Here is a 22,072-nt window from a genome sequence, read left to right as displayed (position 1 = left end):
AGAGGAACCAAATAAAATCCCAAAACAATCTTACACAATTTGGAGTTTTGATCTATTGCAGTTTTGTTTTACTTTTCTTTGAAAAGGCTTGCTGATATCATGCAAATTAATTATTTTAAAAAAAGGAGAGTAAGGGGTGTATTATCTAAGTGAGTATTCCACAAGCTTAACAGCTCCACCAACAAAAATTTGGGGTAATTTTCAACCAGTTGTATCAGCATAGCATACTTGTAATACAGTTCTCTGGACAAACAGGCTGTAAGGGGTTAAAATTTGCCAAGACATGCAGAGTATGCTTTATTGTGTACAAAATATATCTGGGACTTGATACTATAAATCTTTGATAATGTACCCTGATCAGCTGTTGCTACGTATCTTTTATTCATATATCAGCACCTTGCTGCACATTGCATCAACAATCATGCATGGAAAAGTGGGGGGGGGGGGGGGAGGGGGCTTAGTAGAGCAATGACAACATGCACATTCAAGCACAGCCAGAAGAAGCAGAAGAATTTATACAATAGAGAACATATCTACATAAAAGGTTTTGTATATCTCCTACCACTATGTCCAATTAGTTGTTCAAGCATGCTTGGATAATATGGCATGCACCGTCTAATTATGTTATCCCGAGTTATTGAATACGAAAACTCCAAGTCTTTGAAGTTTCCCTCCACAGCTAAACAGATGATGGATATACCTTTGAAGGTGGAAAACAAATATCAAAAGGTATCCTAGTTTATGGCAGTTCGACATTGTTAGAGAACGCATGGTACAAAGAGACCCAGTCAGAATGTACCCAAGTTGGGAGTGGGGCTCACAGTGTGTGAGAACTTTTTCATCTACTGCAAGGCTACCAGAGCATAAGTTTACATGGAGAGTTCACAAACTACAATTATATCACATGTTGAACTCCCCTCATATCATCTGTGATATTCTCTAACCTTCAAAGCAAACAGCGGCAAGGCTCTTTTGCAGGAATGTAAATGTCGAAACAACATTATTATGATAAACTGTAATTAACTATGGACTGACAATGGTGCTAGAATTTCTGGAATCCTTTCAAAAATCAATGTCTTGCAAGAGATCACAATCATCATGGTATAGTTGTGAGGAGAGCTTTGGTGGACTTTGTGCTTTGCCTGCGGATGCACTAGATTGCTGCTTGAGCATCAAAACCATGTTATAAAAGGAGCCAGGAATTGCTTTACAATATTCTGTCTTCATCTTTAATAAGTATGTTATTCTTTGCAGAGATCTAATGGGACTTCACACAATCTGATCAATAGAGGCAGAGGTGTCATACATCCAACATTGAATCCCCATCTTATTAAACTTCCACTGTCACGAACATCGAATCCACAAAGTCGCAATCTATAGCGGCTCATCACTCCTTTCCCAGCAAGTCGTAAAAAAAAAAAAACAGAAGCTTTTCATGTGCAAGGAAAAGTGTGGCTTTTCATTCCGGAAGGTGCGCCCTGACACCACACACCGCGAGAAGCTTGAACATTTCTTGGCAACTGCCTATTCGGTTTTCATGAAATGCACCGAGGTAGCTCTCGACTGCCAGGACTTTAACTGCCTGGCTACGGAATAAATTTCCATTTCCCCCACCCTCCCCCATGCCTAGTTATTTCACTGCCTTGTTTGCAAGTGCAGGATTTGTTGCTGAGCGATAGGTGTGCAAGGTGGCCTGGCTTGGCTGCCAGCAAACTCTAAGCTGGTGCCTCTCTCTTCAGGCTTTCTGCATAACTTGGCCCTCGTGTGTCAGACTACTGTTTTCTGCCTCTGCCTCTACTGCAATGTGATCTTGCTCAAAGCCTCATTTCAGACTACCTTGCCTCCATGCTACCACATTTATTCACAGGGAAATACGAAGGGTGTTACATTTTTGTCAAAAGGTAAACATTGATTTGCATTCACCAGGAAATACAAAGGGTGCTATGTTTTTGTCGAAAGATGAAAATAGATTTAAATTGCATTGAATGTAAAGGATTAAGTTCTTACTCCTTTTGATGAGGGTCCAATGCATTCAAAGGCTTTCTCCTTACATTAATCACCTCCACTGATGTTGGTCAAGCTGTATCAGCCACAGATTTAATACCTCCATGTCGATTTGGTCTGCTCTAGCTGGTCTAGTCTTCCAGAACTCCTTCCCTGTCTCTCTGATATCCTGACCCCGCCCATCCTCCCTCTGGACCCCGCCCATTCTCCCTCTGGACACGCCCATCCCAAAATCCACCCAAAAGGAAACAGTATAAAGACCTGCTTGGCTCTTGTACCTCATCGCTATTCCTCCTCCCATTGTCAAGTTTTGCGTGATGACTTCATCCCCATATACCCCCACACTCCCTTATACCCCCACCCCCTTACATCCCCCACCCCATTACACCCCCATACCTCCACATAAGCACGCACCTACACACACAAAACATATTCCTCTCACAGTACTTGTAAAATACCTCATTCTCGTTGTAAAAGGGCATTAAAATCTTACCCCTTCTCCTGCCCTCTGTACCATCCTACCCTTCCCAAATCAAACCAAACCTAAAGGTGGAAAAAAAAATCAAATGAAATAGCTTTTATGAGTGCTCATCTCACCTCCTCCGTAACTCCTCCCCGTGCTCTGGTTGAAGCGAGACTGTGGCAGCACCAGTTCTGAGATCTGTTGTAGGGCCAGGAGACTGGCGGGGTGTGGTCCAGACTACAGATACAAAGAAACAACAAAAACAAAAGACAGTTTTAATTCGCATTCAGTTTGCACCATGAAGAGTATATTTGATACATAGAGCATGCTTCACATTTCGACAGAATACGTCTTAACGCTGAGTCAGTCACCTTCTGATTTCATCTCAAGTATTCAAATTCTCTTTAATTTCATTGGAACAGTGTAGCCATGAGTCTCAGGATTCTTACAACTGTATGTGTTCTGTGTAAAATGTGCAGGGTGCTACATGGTATCTTGCAACGACTGGAATTCCCACCATACCACCTCTCACCTACAGTTGTGGTAACATTTAGGGAAGCCCTGCCATGCATGATACTGTTTGCACTACCATGACGGGGAATAATTTTTCCTGGTATCGCATAGTAATTTGCTATGCATTTCAGACATGACTGCTCTACAAAATGTCATTTGTGTAGCAATTTCATCATATTGAGTTGTATACCACTTTGTTCAGAAACCATATCATCAATTAAAATTGCTACTTAATTTTGAGAAGAGAAATTATTCCCTGCATGGTTTGTACAGTATGGGAGATCCTATTACCAATCGTTACCATGCATTAGTGTCTTACTAATGTCTTGCTCTTGTATATGCACTGCTTTTATCCCATGCCAAACATGTAACATCAGCAGCTATGATATACTTTTTAGAGTCAATATCATTACTAAAAGGGAGATACATGTATCCGATCTGTTTGATTTATGAATTCAAAAACATAGCAATCATGGCAAACAAACATGATGCAAATTGAGATCCCAAAAAGCTACGCTCGTGAGTGGGGCTCCTGAAAAGGATGAACCTCTCGATCCCTGGCGGAACAACAAAGAGGCCAATGTGTTTCAAGGCTCTATGTATGCTCAAAACACTAGTTTGATCAAACATGATCAGAGCAGAAAGCGACAATATCAATGCAAACACTCAATTAGACGATGGTGGACGTAGTGTACGTGTGAGTGGAAGACTGAAACGCACGGATGATAATGGCCATGAGACGATGTGTGCTGGATAGTAAGAGCAGAATACGGGGGGGGGGGGGGGGGGGGGAGAATCTTGGGAGGATGACTCACCCCACCCACCCACCTCATGGATTCATATGACTGAACATGTGGAAATGAATTAGTCTGGGAGTACCACTTTTGGTGGATGAAACATACGTATATCACAGCATTAAAGTACATGCCTCATACAGCCAAGAACAGTCAGAGGATTTGATGCATTAAAAAAGAAGATACAAATGGGGGAAAAAACAACAACAACAAAGGAGGCCCCAAAAGGAGATGCGGGATTATGATGAGTCCAGTTCAGTGAGCGCATGCTTTATGCATGATCTCTTTTTCACCCAGGCAGACTTTGGATTCTGGACTTGCTGCAAATCGCACACGCTTGCATTGTATCTAAGTACGCTACTATATACTCAGGGGAAGTTCACAGTCAAGTAGAATTCACAGGTCAATTCAAAGCCTGGAGCACACACACACACACATAAAGACATACACACACACATTGCACACACCTACTCTCCTCATTCAACAGACCTCCTACACACCGCAGCTGTCTATATATAAGTATATCTACATATACTTAGCTCTAGGGGAAGATCGTAAGCAATTAGCATACATGATAATTCAGTTTTCCAATTAAAGGGCACCAGACATTCTCATCGATTTTTCTCCTTCTTCCCCGTTCCCCTTAATAAATCCTCGCTGCTCCTCAGTATATTCTACTATGCATGTTACCACTGCCCAAACACACATATATACACTCACACCCCCCTCTCTCGCTTTATACAAATAGTGTGTATGGCCATGAATCACTGTGTACACAGATTCTTCACACAGCACTCCGCTGTCTACGGATCACAAAGGGTTAAATGTTTTTTTAGCACGCAGTTGAGACAATGTGTACAATGGGATTCTCCGGTAAAGATTGCATTATTAACAGGTGTGCCAATACCACCTTCTCTCCCCTAAACCCTTTCACACCTAAAACTTACAGTCAACAGCTGTGAATTCACACATATACAAACACAAGTCTGGGAGAACCATATTGCAATGGTAATGCCCACATTAGGATGATTTGACACATTAAAATGATGGGGGGGGGGGGGGGGGGAGGGGAGGTTGCCCAGATTTAAATCTGCATTTTAAAGACAACAAATTTCATGATGAAATGACATGAAAATTATACTCGGTCTCACCCATAACATCACTTGTTAATTAATGTTATTATATAATTTGTATAATCTGTATCCGGATTTAATGCATTCTGAATGTATCTAGTTTCACTTCGTCTCAACTTGTCCAATAATCTCAAAGACATCAAAGAATTAAAAAAAAAAAGGACACCACTATTTTGACAGGTAGGTGGTCTGTGTTAATTTTTCATTTTCACATTTTTAAAAATAGACAAAGCACATACAGGTTATGGCAGAGCATCACCAGTCAACCTTATTAAATCACTGATAGTCCAGTTGACATTAAAGGACCATCATTATTATCATTCCTCTGTTCGAACCATAAGGTGGTAATGGCATAAAATTTGTATTGGGCATTTTGTTTGTCACCTTGAGATAAGAGTATGTAATATTATACTATTTTTTAAAAATTACTTGTGTTTTTGTGAAGCAGTCATATCCCATCTTTTTGTGGAAACACTTAGGAATGCCTCACTAATTTTCTAGACTTACACAGTTACTATTAAAGCTGCAAATATTTTGTTAAATTTTCATTCAGATTAAAGTAAAATCATCCATGCACTGATTATCAAGGTTTCAACAATGGTGTTCCATCCCAAATTCAAACTTTACCATAGTAGGGTATTCCTTTACAACAGCCACATATATCGCTTGTAATACTTGGGATGTAAACAGCATCACATGTCTGCTAGTATAGACAGTGAAAGGCAAGTAATATTAATATCATCCTCCTCTCCCTCTCACTCTCTCTCTCTCTCTCTCTCTCACAGGATGCTACAACAGGTGTTCAGGGTCAATTCCCAGCTAGATATAAAGTGCATGGCAGCAAAGATGACACTGTAAAGGTTGCCATGGAAACAACATCATATCAAACTGACATCGCGGCCATGCCCTCTGGGTACAAGAGATGTTAGAAACAAGAGAAGGCCAGGCTGTATTTCCTTTGCTAGATTGAATCTGTGCATTGTAGTGATAATTGTTAGGTGTACATGGTACCCCACACGTCCCGTTGTCAGAGCCGCGCCCCGACACCATGCACGCGCCAGCGACCCTCGCAGGGAGGCGTCGCACTGGTTGATTTGATTCGCAGTGCCTCATCTGTGCCGGCGAAAACTGCCACACCTTGGGCCGCTCCGCACTGGAGCGCAGCGCACATACACACATATGCACTGCCAAGATGAGGTGGGGGTGGGGCATCCCCAGTGTGTGAGGAGCAATTAAAGGCTCGGAGAATGCTTTGAGGCTATCAAACCCCATCATCTGCTGTGGGCAGAAGTGTGGGTGGACGCTCCCTGCCTACTCAAGGAAATATTGATACTGGAGGTTGTAAGGGGGGGGGGGGGATCATGATGGAGAAGAGAATATTATTGAATGTACCCTGGCTGGCGTATTTATAGGGTTAGGACTCCCTGCGGCTTTCCTCAATTAAAACATTATATACATCAGCCCATATTACCATGCATTATAAAATCTGAAGAAATTTTAACTGCTCTGTGCTAATAGAGATTTAAATGACCACACTGTCTCTTTGGCTCCAAAAATCTAAGACTACATAGAGCATGATTAATTTGTGTGCAGTAACTAATTGTCACACATATGCATCCTTTTGAAGAATTCTTTTATTTTATCTTCTTCTATAAACTGTTTCATGGTATTGAACTAATTTCAAATTGATCGAGAACAGAGAAAATATAGATATCCTTGAATCACAGGATTTTAATGGCTGTCAATGTCTAATCATTTGATGATTACGCAAGTAAATGATCATATAAATCAACTTCTGACCTTTAGCAAACATTATCTGCATTGAGAAACATGACACTGGCAGAGTTTTTTCCCTGCTACAGTGAATTGATATCTGAGAAGAGATATGATTTTTAATATGCCATTAATCAGTAACAGGCAAGGATAAGACAGGTGACCTTACGGCTATATTTACTCCTCTGTGATATTTCTGTCCAGCAGGAGAGACGGCGTGACGAAAGAGGAGGGGAGGGGATGAATGGACCTCATCCTCATCCTCCTCCTTATTATGCCTCAATATGCCCCCAGTACAAATTGATACCAGTGATGCATGGAAGGTGAATGAAGTCATAGATTTGCTGGTACAGTAGGAGTTAATCATGGTGCATCTTTTTGATGTCATTTTTTAAATGAAAGATAGAAACAAGTCTAATATGACATCTTCATCAGTGACAAGAAGGAATAATTACACATTTTACGACATTCAAGAAATATGGAAAAAAATTGAGAATTGTGAAATACATATTTTGTGTGATGACGTTCGTGGAATGAATATCATACTTTGGCAAAGGAAGCTATAGCACAAATTAAATAGGTTTGGGGTGTCTACGCATACTGAGACCCATTTAAACAGTAATTTCAGGCAATAAGATTCCCTCTTCTTTGAAATATATCCATTCTGCAAAGACAAACAGGAAGTATCAGATGAAAGGAAGGAAGGTGTTGAAGAGATGCATGCTTTGGGTAATTAAACTGCAACTGACAAAGAAAAAATGGAAAAAAAAATGAAGACGGAATCAGAGTTCTAGTCAACAGCATGCCGGGGAACACTGGGTGTTGCCCTCTGGTGATATCCTAGCCCACGATGCATTTCAGCCATAGGGGGGTCTGCGCCCGTTCGTAATTCGAAGGGACAGGGACTTTACGGTTACTGTCATAATTGGCTTTTCTCTTCCGAGCGGCCCCCAACACCCCGCCCCCATGCTCTCCTGCTCCATGTGATTCTCTTTATCATAATGCATGCAGCCAGAATGCAGACTCTTGTCTGCAAGGCCCGCTCACTTTGGCAGGGCGCCTGTGTAAATTAATGCCAAAATCGCCAATCACTCCAGCTAGCTCCCCACAAATCTGGATCTTCAACAGGACATTCTATCTGCACGAAGACAGACTTCTGAAAACAATACAAATTATGTATTCAATTCATGATTGTGCACACTTTGTCTACATAACTTCCATCACTGAATTTACAACTGGGTAGCAGTTTTTAAAACACCACTTGAATTTCTGCATCTGTGATTTTGACAGACTTCAAATCATATTCAACTCCCACTTTTCCTATTTGAATACAACCAAACTCAGTATTCATAAAAACCGGTCATTACATGTTTGCTCCCACACAAATGTTTTACTTTGCTGTTATTTTTTCAGCACTAAAACTGAAACACTAAGAAATAGTTTGTAGCGGCACAGACAATGACGCACACCCAAGATTTACAAGATAATTTGAATGGGACAAATTATTCAGACTCAAAACTCTGCAGCAAGGCATTCACTGCCTGAAGAGGGAAATCCCCTGTTAATCAAATCATGCCATGCAAACCGAAATGTTGAATCAATGTATCACTTGCAGCTCTCTCAACATGCTATCCATTCTCCCTTCAAAAGTGACCAATTTGGCTGTAATGCCAGATTCAGAAACAAGTGCAACTCCTTTCATTTCATGCACTTAATTTTCCAGTAAGGTCTCGCAAGGCTCAAAATCCTCTTGGTCAATACGGAGAAGGGACTAAAATATGTAACAAAACTGAAGGAAAAATATGCATGCTTTGTAAGAAATCAAACACACCAGTCCAAGGGATGCATCTACTAAGGCTAAACACGAACCTTAAAGCGGGCAAAATCGACACCGGCGCGACACGTTGGAAATTCACCCTGTTCCGACAAAACAACGGGGTGATAAATAAATAGATGAAGGGAACTATAATGGGAGTGGGGGGGGGGGGAGATGGGGGATGAAGATGATGAGTAGTCTACAAATTTAGACTCCTACTTCAGTAACAGCATGCAAGAGGACACAATTAAAAATGCTACTACATACATACTATCATTCAAAACACATGCACACTGAATCTAAGAATTACAGATAATTATATGAGGGAAAATTGCATGGCCATACAACTTTTGTACCACATATTTTTGTCTCATACTGAGAATAACGGACTGCTTCTTTCTATGGAGCCCATGAAAATCTCTGCGAGAAGATTATTGACAAGATGGTGGAAAGGTAAGATATCTGTGGGCTATACAGTCCCAACAAAGTGTCCAAGCATCAACCCCTTTCCTGGCATGCCGTACAAGTTGAGGGTGTGGCAGACGAGGTTGCCGGTAACAACACACATTGGTGTTGATGACCCACAAGGAGGAGAAGCGATACAGGTGTAATGAGAGATGGAGAAAAAAGAGCGCAAGAGGGGACGGGAAGGCAGTCTCGATGTCGTAGACTACCCCCGTCGCCGATGACAACCATGGGATGAGGCCGAGTCAGCAGAAGCCCACGCAGGGCGATATTAATGACTTGGTAAATAAGAGATGATGAGGTCCCGCCAAGATGAGATAAGGAATGTCTAATGAGTAATGGACTTGGTCAGACCCGTGACTGAATGGCCTAGCGATGTCACAACAAACAATCTACAGTCATCATCCACTCTTTGCATCTGATTTTGTACCATAGCACTCTGAAAAGACAAATGCTTCTTTTACATGACACACATATTCTTAAAACACTCTATAAAACCACATTCAATAGTAAAAGGACAAAAGTAAGACAGAGCTTATCTCTTTGTTTTTGGTGATTAATGATTTGCATGCTATTTCAAATGTTACATCTGTAAGTCACAGTAAATAACATTCAAACTCTTCCACGATCATCTACTTAATCACACATTCTGTACGTCTTTCCCTTTTAAAAACTACTCACTCACCTACACTGAGTTTATGTGAGATCTGTCTACATCTGCAGACTTGTGGGAAAAAAAGTCCATTGGTACTTTAATTTCTGTAAGTTCAGTCTGGTATATTTCAAAGTATAAGTCTGTACGCTATGATTTGTAGCTGCTTTTAAATGATTTGATTGATGGTAAGCAAATCCTTTACTGGATGAAAAAAGAAGAAAATAAAGGCAAACAACGGCTACACAGAAAAAAAAATAGCAAGGAACAAAGTCTAAAAACAAATGTGATAATGAATGGTTCCCATAAACATGAAATAATTCTTAAAAATATGAAACATGCATTTGAAGTTGCTGCACAAGCTTTTGGGCATCAAAAGTTAAGACAAACACCTTAATTTCAAGTTGTTATTACCTCCTCTATGTGGAATGATTAACGAGCAAACATATAAAATAACAAAAGGCTTATAACGTAATCAATGAAATTCAAACAAAAGTGGACACTTAATGATTTGGTCAAGCAAAGGCCCAATGACATCAAAATGAGGTGAGCGATTGCTATTCAAAACTGATAACTCAGATTTGAAATACCAGCAATACTGCGAGTTTCATGATAATCATGCGTTAGGTAAAATGGCAGAATTTTATGCTATGGACACCTAGGGTGATGAAACCACGGATGGGTTCTGTGAATTAATGGATGCATGGGTGTAAAGATGGATACATGTACATGGACAGATAGATGGATGGATGGATGGATGGATGGATGGATGGATGGATGGATGGATGGATGGATGGATGGATGGATGGATGGATGGATGGATGGATGGATGGATGGAAGAATGAGTGAATGAATGAATAGATGGATGGATGGATGGATGGATGCTAGGTAAGTAGCTGGATGAATGCAAATACTATCATGAATGCAAGCATTGAAGCAAAACAGTGTGTATATGATGCAATAAAATCATCTGTATAGGGTAAATGAGGCATTGGGTAAATGATACACAAACACACTTGTCACACGGGGGCCAAACCTTAAAATGTTCCTGGTTGGTAGGCAGGTTAGTAAGAGAGGGTCAGAGAATAAAAAGTAATATAAATAATATATTAGTTAAGAACAAAGGAATAGATAGGGGTGCACTGCTCTTTTAATGTGAGTGGGATCGAATGAAGGGTGAGTTGTGTGTATAAATACAGTTGGGGGAATAAATGCTTCAAAACTAAATACACAGATAAATGCAATATCCATAAGTAGCACTTCATAAAAATAATATTAATGTAACGGTGAACAAACACATTAAAAGCAAACTAAAGTCAATATGAAAAGCATTAATCATTTTAGAATGGTGAAACACATATATTTAGCTCAAAAGGATAAAAAAATAACTGTCAAGAAAATAATAGATACAAAAAAATGATTGGACAGTGTACATTGCTAATGAAACGTAGGTATTTTACAAGTTCACAGAAGAAGATATTAACAGTAAGAGTATCAATATTTTATCAAGTACATTAGGCACATTGACATGCTCAAATAACGCAAAATGAAGCTTGCGGTTGAGTGAGGTTTTTTGGCCATGTGTGATGGGCAGCGGATAAAATGAATTCTTGCATCACAATTCAAAAAATGATAAATCCTGTGTGTGAATGGGACTGCAGTCTATAGTTACGTTCAGACGGGAGCCCTTAACCTCAAGGTTAGAGCTTGTAGTGAGGGACCGTGAAGATGCACTCGTAGTTAGCAAATCTCGAGGTTTGCTCGATGTTTCACGCCACGAGAAATCTTATGGTTAGCGCTCTAACCACGAGCCACCGGGGGCGGGGGGTCCCCACTCGTAGTTAAGCATCGTGTGGACACAAAAAACAACGAACTCAAAGTTTAACCTCGAGGTTAAGATTCGTCGTGTGGACACATATCGTAGTTAGGGGGCAAGAGCTAAAACTCCAGGTTTCCTAACCTCGAGGTTAGGGCCTGCCATCTGAACGTAACTAATAAAAATAAGTCTGTTTCCCAAGAATCACCTGTTATATAATCCTCCTGTGACTGTCTAGTTCTGATTTTTTTATGTGATTTGATTTGCATGAAACCAACAGCTTTAAGTCCCCTGGGAAAGACTATGCAATGAGGATTTAAAGTGCCCTACCTAAGGGCACCACCGCTGCAGCCAGGGACATGAACCAGGAACCTTGTTACACATGGTTCATGGTCTAATCCACAGAACCACAACAGCTCCTCTTGGTGTATTACTGTCTGTTTGATTTTCACAATTCAAATCTGAGAAATTGCCTATTTCTCCCAAGTTATTCCCTGCATCCCTCCTCGCCTGATGAAAATGGGAGACAATGATAGATAATATTGATGGTCTCACTTGAAAATAGGAGCGTCTTGGACAAAAGCAGTACATTCATTGAACAAGTCCAGCAGGACACATTTACTGTAAGCAGAAGAACAAGGGTTCAATTCTACAGATGAGACACAGCCTGTCTGTGGCACCTTGTGGGCCTACACTCTCTACAAACATCTGTACAACTGGCAAATGTCGCCACCAAACCAAACACACAAAACAGTGATTTCAGAAGGATTTCAGCCAATCAGAACTGCCAGGAAATGAGAGATTTACATTAAGCACAGCTGCCAAAATCAGGTCAATCAATATGAGTCAAATTACTGAAGAAAAATCCGAGTATGATGTGGAAATGCTTAGTCTCCTTTCAAAAATTCTCACAAGCAATATATCTGGTGTTTTTCATGTAACTTCACCATCCATTTCTTCAGACTGCCCTTCCCCTCTTTGTCATAATTTGCATCAGTCTAAAATAAACACAAGAATACAGGAAGCAATTTTCATATTCTATGGTCAATCCCCCCTGTCAACCTGTCAACATGTGGTACGACCAAAACAGGCAGGTACCGGTAATCAACACCCACAGATTCATTAACTTGGAATTATTTCCCCCAAAACAGGTCCAATCCTTCAATCCCTCACCTTTTCCCCAGAGCAGAGTAGACTCTCACACATTTGGTAGATGAGTTAGCCATCATGGGGGGTGGGGGTGGAAGAAAGGACTTCTCTCTAAATTTCCAGCATAAAAGCCATTCATAATGAGAGCAAAAACTCACAACATTGCAGTGAAAGTTCAAGGCTCATCAACCTATCTCTTTCTAAAATTGCTGACTTAAAGATTCAAAGCACTACAAGCCAAATTAAAACACCAAAAATTAAACAAACAAACAAATAAACTTTGTGGACCCCTATGGAAACCAGCTCTGCTGATCAGGGTGTTCCACCCCATGAAGAGGAAATAAATTCAATTCAATTCAATTCAATTCAATAAGTTTTCTTTTTCAATCTGCACCCTGTAGTTTCCAGTTCTTTCCAACATACCCCAAAGTTATATAATTCTCTGTGAGCAAATGGTATGGAAGATATTTGAAATATAGGTCCTACTCCTAAATTCATATACAGGGCTCTAACATGCATATCATACTTGATTTCATGACTGATTTCATGATTTAAGCAATCTAATAAATCTGTAGCAACAAACACACTCATCTGACACTGAATGCCAGAAAGAAAGAATGCACTAATGTCATGTCTCTGTCACTGACAATGGGACTGACGATATTCAAGGATGTACGCTGAAATGGCTCAATACCAAAGTGCATCCCGGACTAGATTCACCTATATCGCTTCCCTCCCCTCCTCTCAAGAAAACAACCTGATAAAAGCATCTGATCCTTGACAAGATGCATGCCATGGAATCAATAAACCTTCAAAAGAAAAGTAGTCACGACTACATCCACCACTATTCTCCTCAAAACCCCCAAATGAGAGAGAAAAAAGGAGATAAAACGAAGGAGAAGAAGAGGACGGGAGGAGAAAAGACAGTCCACTGGACCATGCAGACAAATCTCCAAGGTCTCAAAGCCTTACTCTAAGGTCACCAGCAACAAGAGATTACATTTGTCTCCACTCCATTTCCTCTGCTCCTCCTCTTTTCCTAAACCCTTAAAGAGATGGCACAGTTTTGGTTGAGATGCCCGCCTCCAAGTTTCCAACTTTCTTTCTTTTTTGTTGTTGTTGAGACAATGAAAAACCTCTTCTGAAATATGGAAAAGCATACGATTCTAAGAGGAATTAGTTTATTTGATGAAAATCACTTTTGAAATGGCTGAGTATATATCCAACACATAGCAATCCTATAAAAAGGTGGGACCAACCTTTTATGAGGATCGCTTTGTTTTCCTTTGTTTTTGGATACCTCAGCCATTTCAAAACAGATTTTCATCGAATAAACTTTCAATTCCTCTGAGAATTGTATGCTCAGTAATATGTCATAAGTTGTTTTGCAATCATCGCGGAATTCCGATGACAACCATAACTATACCATCCCTTTAAAATCATGCTTGGGTGCTGCTTGAAAAAGGAAAAAAAAATCTGTGGGATAAATTTCAATATACACTGACTACATTGCAAGGAGAAAGGGGAGGTTGGGAACTAAATAGCACTCCTGCACAAGTCTATATACATACAACAGAAGACAGTTATGACTGTCTCTTGTGGTGGGGGCATAATCCTTGCCATGTGATAAAGAAGGGTATTAAGGGCCACATGACAGAAGCCCTAATCCTGCAGGACATCTCTACAGATCACTTCAAAGGATTTGCCTTTGATGGGGGGCAGGGCAACAATGGATTTGGCTGAGAGGGTAGTTTCACTCTTGAGGGACGAGTTGAGCTAAGCCGATCTCAGCAACAAAGGCGGAACAACCATAACAAGCGTCTAGTCTTCCCCTTGCCACGCCAGCCAATAAAATGGTCCAGATCGGTGGTCAGTGGTTCGATGATGCAGACCTGGAACTGTATCGAAGTGGTCTGAAATAGGCCTAACAGTTTGGGACAGATTACTGGCATATAGGCCTATAAGATAATGATAACCCAACATACCTTTTGATAGATGAGGCAGTAACAAATTGAGATTGCTTGTTATTTCTGTCCACAAACACCACTCTTGGTTACCCAGGGGACCAATCAGCAATCAACTTTCATTTATAAGTTGCTTCTTGAAACTGCATCGTCCTATTGGTATAAATCTTATTAGAAAGGTATGCTTACCACAGAAACAAGTTAAGTAGAAAACAATGGGACCTATTTTGTCAAGGTATTGATTATTCAGCTCAAAGCATTCAGTTACAAATGACCTTTCATGATGACCAGTAACACATAGGGCCTAGGTCCTATACAATTGTATGGTATACAGAGTGCTCAAGTATAATGCAGTTTACATTATTCTTCTGTTAAATGCAGTATACAGTTCGATTGGTTTCAAACATCCAAGACATGAGTAAAATTGATATTGGTGAATTATCTACAAGTGCTTGTGTCTTGTTCATAATATTACACTGGTAAGATGGGTTTGGTATACCCAATGAAGACAACATGGCTGAGGAATAGAAGTGCTTGTGATCACAGAAATAAAAAGAACAGTAACAGAGCCCCTGAAATAATTCCACATGATTGGTAAATGTCAAGGGTCAGACAGTTTACTTGCTGCAAATTAAATGAGTTATGAGATTGTGAGGTGCACACAGTAGACTGGTAACCAATTTTCAGATGATCATTGTATCCTTATCACAGCGGGATCCTGGCTAGAGTTGTCCTCAGAAAAAAGGTCACCAGCTCCTCAAGAGTGTACTCAGGATACACACTGAACTTTGTTTATTCAAGCCTGCTAGGGCCACACAGGGGTAGCCTTTTGTCAAGACTCTCATCATATTATACTTCTGCCAGAGATGACAACCAGTGACATGGATGCACCTGCCACTGTTGTGTATCATAAACTTCATCTCAAGTCAGAACTCTCACAGTCTTACGAATGCAGTAGATGTGCCTGACTGCAGACTGACAACAAAAAGACAGTATGTCCCATCTTTCATCACATCATCACACTACCACAATCAAACTTTACAAGAACTGAGTGATGTACGGTGTATTCCCATCATATGATAATGGGATGGGACAAAAAGATACGCGCCTAACATGGTGGTAGCTACCACTACAACTCAACTCTCCCAAATGATTTAACATTCCCAAACTAATTTTTTCAACCATCATTCTCCTTATGCTGTAAACACATCATATACGCAATCCCGGCATACAGTACGATTCATTCATGAGGCAAAATTACGTGGATATACAATTTGCTCAACAACTCGAAGGGTTATCTGTTAGAGTCAACCATGGATGGACTCCAGGCCATGACGCTTATCTCCACCCCTCTGGTAGTAGGGTCTCCTCCTATCCCCTGACTCATCTCTACAAACACAAAATCACTCAGTCAGTACACAGTATTATCGTGGCTGCACACACCAAGGCCTAATCCGGTTGTACACGTCCTTGTCATTTTTTTGTCCTTCCCAGGCGAGGCGTGCCTTCACCGTGACGCGCAGAACAAAACAATGGAAAGACATGCATGAGATCAAGCTGGAAGTCACTTTTATACCACTGTCTGACAGAACAAGTGGCCATGCGTTTTCTAACGGAGAAGCATAAAGAAAAACAAACAAATAACAACAAAACAAGAACAGAAAAGAATCAACTGAGCTTGTCCCTCATTAGGCCGTCTGTTTTACATTCTATCTTGTCGCTACCATTCATACCTCACACCACTGGAAATTACATTCTGATAGTTATAAATATCTGTTGTCATGGAAATGTAAACACAATCTATGTAAATATTGTCAGCAATATACATGAAAGTCACATTGAGGCAACCTAGATTTCAGCATCAGAGAATTACTTTCAGAAGAAAAATCTAGTACACTGTTTGTATGGTCATGATAATTACATGCCATAGCTAAAATCTCTTTTTGTTTTGTTTTGTTTTGTTTTCTTGGCCTTAATCTACTTGGTTTTGTGTTGGATGGGCAAGCACATGGTCAACTCCCTAATACTCTCTCAGGTGGTTTTACTGGCTGATATGCAAATCATGCACTGCAGTAACCTTTTGATTTTCTGTATGCAGGGGGATTTTATTGAGGGTAATGAAATTGGTTGACCAGCCATTCAGAAGAGGGGATTTCCTTTAAATATATGCAAGTCACATGTTATTGGGGTCATTGACCCAACATATTCTGTATTCATGAGCTAATAAGCAATGACACGCAAAGAATCAATACCTCAGATATTGGACCTGTATAGTTCCTATACTCTTAAACACATAATGAATTTCGACATGGAGCCTAATCTACTGATAAATACATATCTACATGGACTTAAATTGATCGCCCACTAGGGAGCTACCCCTTACCACAACAGTGACTTGTCCATGAGTCACTGATATGTCCAGATTTTGGAGGCTAAAATTAAAACGACCACCAGCTGATTGAGATGGTCAAGCAGCAATCAATATTGATTCCTGCAGGCCAGCTAATTAATCAGTGCACTTGTTACCCCTGGCAGCTACCGCTGCATAGCTTAGAGGAATGAAGCTGTCGCATTCATATCGCAGACCAAAAGGTTAACTGTCTGGAAAACCACACAGACAAGGCATACGTTCTACCCCCTACAGTGTCATCAGAATAGGTACAGTACCGAATATCTCAAGCATGCTAATCTCTGAGAAATGTTTTCCCAACAAGATTTTTCATCAACCAGAAAATCAACACAGACTCATACAAAAACCAGACCAAGGTAAAAACCGGTAGTTTCGCCACAGGAGGCCAGATGTAATATTGGGCTAAAATGTGTATGATAGTAGAGCAGACTGCATCGCTGGTTTGCTAATCATTGCACGTCAAGATGAATGCAGTTGATGCCCTGTCTCATCATGTCTACTAGGAAAAAACAGAATACCCACACACTTCAAGGAGTAGTAGCAATGCATTTTAGAATTTCAACACCTGATTTGCTTGCAATGTGAGATCAAATTGCTGGATAACCTTCCTCTCAAAGAAACAGACAGAACTCCTATACACCGAGAAGTCTATTCAAACTCTGAATGATTCTATCTTCCTCCATCAATACAGGGAGGAGAATAGTTATCATGAAGAGATGTCTATAGCTTGAAAAGACGACCTTCCCATGAGCCATGAATAAAGTAGAACTGGATGGACCTGAAGACATTTGAGCTGTAGTCTACATGATTGCACTGAATAAACACCAGGCATTTGTGAGGAGGCAGTGGTGCTCCATAAGAAACAGAAAAGTATTATTTATCCCCATAAACGACCCCTTGGTATGAATACCATGCCTGGCGAATAAAATGAGCTGCCATGTTAAAGAGGCAATTGTCAGTGGCTTATAAAAGACTTTATCGTGAAGGTTTTTTTGCAGGTTGTACCAGCAGCCTTCAGGCAGAATCACAACTCTTGTTTACTACTGTGCTAGCCTTATTTCTCATCCAGTCAATGGCTTGGAAAGCCCACTGAATCTAACTTAGCACTGTCTCTCTATTAAAAACATAGAAGGTTGGAGTACAAGACAGATTGAATACGAGCTGCATCAAATCATTCACTCACTTCTAAGAATATTAACGCATGGAAATATTTCATGGGACTGCTTTTGTATTTGTCACGGAGCAACATGGTTTTGACCTTGCCAGTTAATGCTATTTAGCATCTTTAACAATTTTACTCTTCAAAAAAATGTGGTATTCTTGACTTAAGAGAGAAATTTAGTATTTCAGTTATCACAGTAAAGATGCATCGCATGAGGTGTACCCAACACATGTGGGGCAAATCATTTCAGTCTATGTAAGCTATGAGCGGTCCATACAGCAAATAAAGAAATTTCCTCACATTACTCGCTTCTCATAACCAATGCCTGATTCCATACTCCAGTACTAAAAAAATTTGGTACTGGGTATATATACATTACTAATTTTGTTCATACAGAGTTGTTTCACAAGTGTCTTCCTCATTTACTGTATTCCTTTCTGTACATGAGAAATCTAAAGACATGTGTCAATAACTGCATTCCACATCCATCCTCATATATATTTCAGAGATAGTTTTTTCTTTTTTTTTTCTTTTTTTTTTTAAAGCAGAGTTGGAAATTTCAGATGTGAAAGTACAATGTACCCTCAATGGTGGTCCATGAGGACAGGTCTTCCCAAGACATCTGTCACGCACTGATGCTATAACGAGGGGTCAGTTCTACACCCGGCCAGCAGGACATTATCGGGATGGAGTGCGGGAGGTACAGGTCACATTCAGGACAAAAAGGGGATGGTGGGGGGGGGGGGGAGAGAAAGAGTTAAGGAGAAAAGCATCCTATAAATCGTCCCTCGTTGCTGTCGTGCAACAAACAACCCCAGCTGAGTACAGTCAGTGTCTGTCTGTTTGTTCTGACGTCACTTATTAGCCTGTTCAAACACCATCGGTATTCATGCCCGGCTACAATCATGGCACGTATTTGCAGACCCACTTCCATTGCAACTTTCACAAATGAGACAGGGATGGAGGTAGTGGTATAATGCTGCTTGTTCTCATCACATGCATAAAATTACAATTACCCTTTTGTCTCATGCCCCATTAACTCCAAGCTACTCACACTCTTACCAACTCATCATCCTCTTCCTCTCACACTTAAGAGCCTCGTTTCCCACAAAACATCCCAACCAAATCATGTATGCTTTTACAAGAATGAGTGAAGATTGGGTATGTGGTGCAAAATTTAGTGCAAATCATACAATGTTGCTCATACTATAAGTATGGCACAGTTTCGTATGAAATCAGCAGTGAATTTACACTGGGGAAAAATTTTAAAAATTATCAAGTGTTTGTGTCATGTAAGCATCTGCAGTTTGCACCGAACTCATCAAATGGGAAAGACAGACTGACATGATAAATGAGAAAATGATAAAATAAACTTCATCCCTTACATGTGCATGAAAATACATGTCAAAAGAGAAAATTAACATTTTTAACTCAGATATATTATTCATGGATAACTGGCTCTAATTATGTTTACACCAAGCAGCTATAAAAAAAAATCAAATTGCAAAAGTGTAATCTAAAGGAGATTGAGTTATGTGAAGGCAACACAGGATGAAAAAATGCAATTTTTAACAAGTTTCTAAAATAAACGAGGAGATAAAACCACTGGACAAAATAGCACTAAGAGAGGACACAAGTTAATTAGCCAATTCATTCCACAGGGAATATCCTCCATTAAGCCCAGCCTGCATCCAGGAAATGATGCATGCCCGTGTGTATCATTGCCGTTGCCATGGAGATAATTAACAGAGCGTGCAGTGGGTTGAGCCAGGGATGACTTGGTATTGGACCATCTCGGTTTCATTCACACTGCTAATCAGATGGGAGCACTCGAGGGAATCTTTGTATTCCTATCTGTCATCTAATTCTAGGTATCAACAGTCCTTATTGCTGGTTGGGCCACACACACTCACTCACAAACATATACACACATACATATTATACACACACACAAACATACAAACATAAAGATATGTACTATATATATCATCCCTGGGGAAACAAGACCTAAGACACAAATTGGTATATACTTTATATTTAAAAAAAATAGACTCAATTTTGAAAATAAAAAATTCTGATTTTAATTTCAAATCATTACAGTTATTAATGTAATCCCAAACAACATTTCTACATTATATGAGGTCCAGATTGATGCTACTTTGCTTATTACAGTTAACAGTTCATTATTTTTTGTAAACAGCTTTTAACTCTCCTGAAATTCATGATTTTGAGATACAAGGTTTTGAACGGTCATTTATCATTACAGATCGACATACAAATACACAGACAGGATTTGTATGTTGCATGATTACCTCTCATATACTCATTTAAAAGCTCTACAGTACCAAAGTCAATATTCCAATTTGCTTGTCATATTCACTCACCTTTTTGAAAATATGATGCAATATTTGGTACCCTGGGGTACCAAATGAAAATTCGCCATTTTGTTGAATTAATTTTTTTTTTTCAGCGCTGTACCCTGGCTTACCAAAAAATGTGTCAAAATATCTTTTAGTATTATTATGCACAAAAATGTTTTCTTATTTGTGATTATGAAACAATTAATGCATGCAAGTGTATTTTGAAAAACACCTATAGTGCCAGTTCATTGCGACGACTTTGCCGTATCCGAATTCGGAATCGGCGTATCTGAATTTGGATACGCATTATAAATAATGGGCATGAGATGGCGCTATACAACGCGGTACCCCGGGTTACAACGGTACCCCGGTGTATGGCGTGCCGAATCATATATTAAAAGCAATGGGGGAAAGACGAAATTCAGTGCTCTAGATACTGCAAACCAGCATATTGCACTGTGAAGCTACTGGTAGTGCTCATTAATGAAACGATGTCAAGAAGCATGATGGCTCTGCAATCAGGACAGAGAATGCACTCAAGTCTATCTAATGGTAGAAATCACATGAAAAATATGATCTAATAGACAATAAAAAAGACCAGGGGTCTTTTTCATGACACCATCACATATTAACGTCTTTACATAGATCTCAGAATGGCCAAAGTCACTCATATGAAGCTATGACAGACTTTCAAAGAGAAGTAAAATCAATTTCATGAATTCTCTCATAAGTGTGTCTCATGAGCGAAAAGTCTCTTTCTCTTATAAGACTTTCATACAACAGACCCCAGGTTACTACACCAAATAAGTGTGTCCTTTGTAATCTAACCAAAAGCAAAACCAAAACATCAAGATGAGCTTTATTTCCACACTCCAGGGTAACATCCCTCAGTGATGAGAAGTACTTCCTTGATCAGGAAGCCTATAGGAAGTAATACAGACTTTAGGGTGCATCCTTCTATTGGGGTCAAATGATTTATCACTCCTGAAAAAATAATTCCTGCCTCTGACACAACCCTAACAATATCTCAGTTTCTGATATGAAAAGAAGATCTCGCAGTAAAGGAAGAAAAAATGCAAATGACCAAAAGTTGCAACCGATACAGACTTATTGAATATTGTCAGGTGTGTACTGCTCATCAAGACTATGTTGATGAAGGGCATTTTGTCAATCATTTTTGACAAAAGCAACCTGATGCAAGAATTCATTAATTCGAACACTATCGCATTAGTTTTGGGGTATTGCTTCTAGGTTTTCACATATTAGGGAACAGCTACTTCATTACAATATTGATTGTACAGAGTATTATCTTTGAATCTATTTCATTTTAAACCCACCCTCTCCAAATCCTTTTCTCCCCCTCCCCCCCCCCCAAAAAAAAACAACAACAACAACAAAAAACTCATGAATTATTATTATGATATCTCTGATGTAAGACATGCACTGAAGGATGGAAGGGTAATGAAGCTGTTCAAGAAACCTTTTCTCCTCTTCACAGAATCCCCGCCAACGCAATATGACTCAATGTATACCGGAAGAACAGGGCAAACAATGTCTCCCTCAGAAACGGGTCCTCCACATCTCAACTAAATGGGTCA

At 39.9% G+C, this 22,072-nt stretch overlaps 1 protein-coding gene across 5 annotated transcripts in view; it reads right to left on the bottom strand.

The window, feature by feature from the left end:
* The window catches only part of LOC139739849 (gamma-adducin-like), a 119,637-nt gene that overhangs the window by 42,292 nt on the left and 55,273 nt on the right, over positions 1-22,072 (bottom strand). For all 5 annotated transcript variants that reach the window (XM_071650444.1, XM_071650448.1, XM_071650447.1 and 2 more), the window contains exon 3: positions 2,602-2,704. In XM_071650444.1, the coding sequence (XP_071506545.1) occupies positions 2,602-2,704 (103 nt within the window). The remainder of the gene's footprint in view (positions 1-2,601; positions 2,705-22,072) is intronic.

This window comes from Diadema antillarum, unplaced genomic scaffold (assembly GCF_040938485.1).
Source record: "Diadema antillarum isolate AM-2024a unplaced genomic scaffold, OU_Dant_1.0 seq00000821_RagTag, whole genome shotgun sequence".
Taxonomy (NCBI): Eukaryota; Metazoa; Echinodermata; class Echinoidea; order Diadematoida; family Diadematidae; genus Diadema; species Diadema antillarum.
This window is presented reverse-complemented; position numbering and strand designations above follow the sequence as displayed.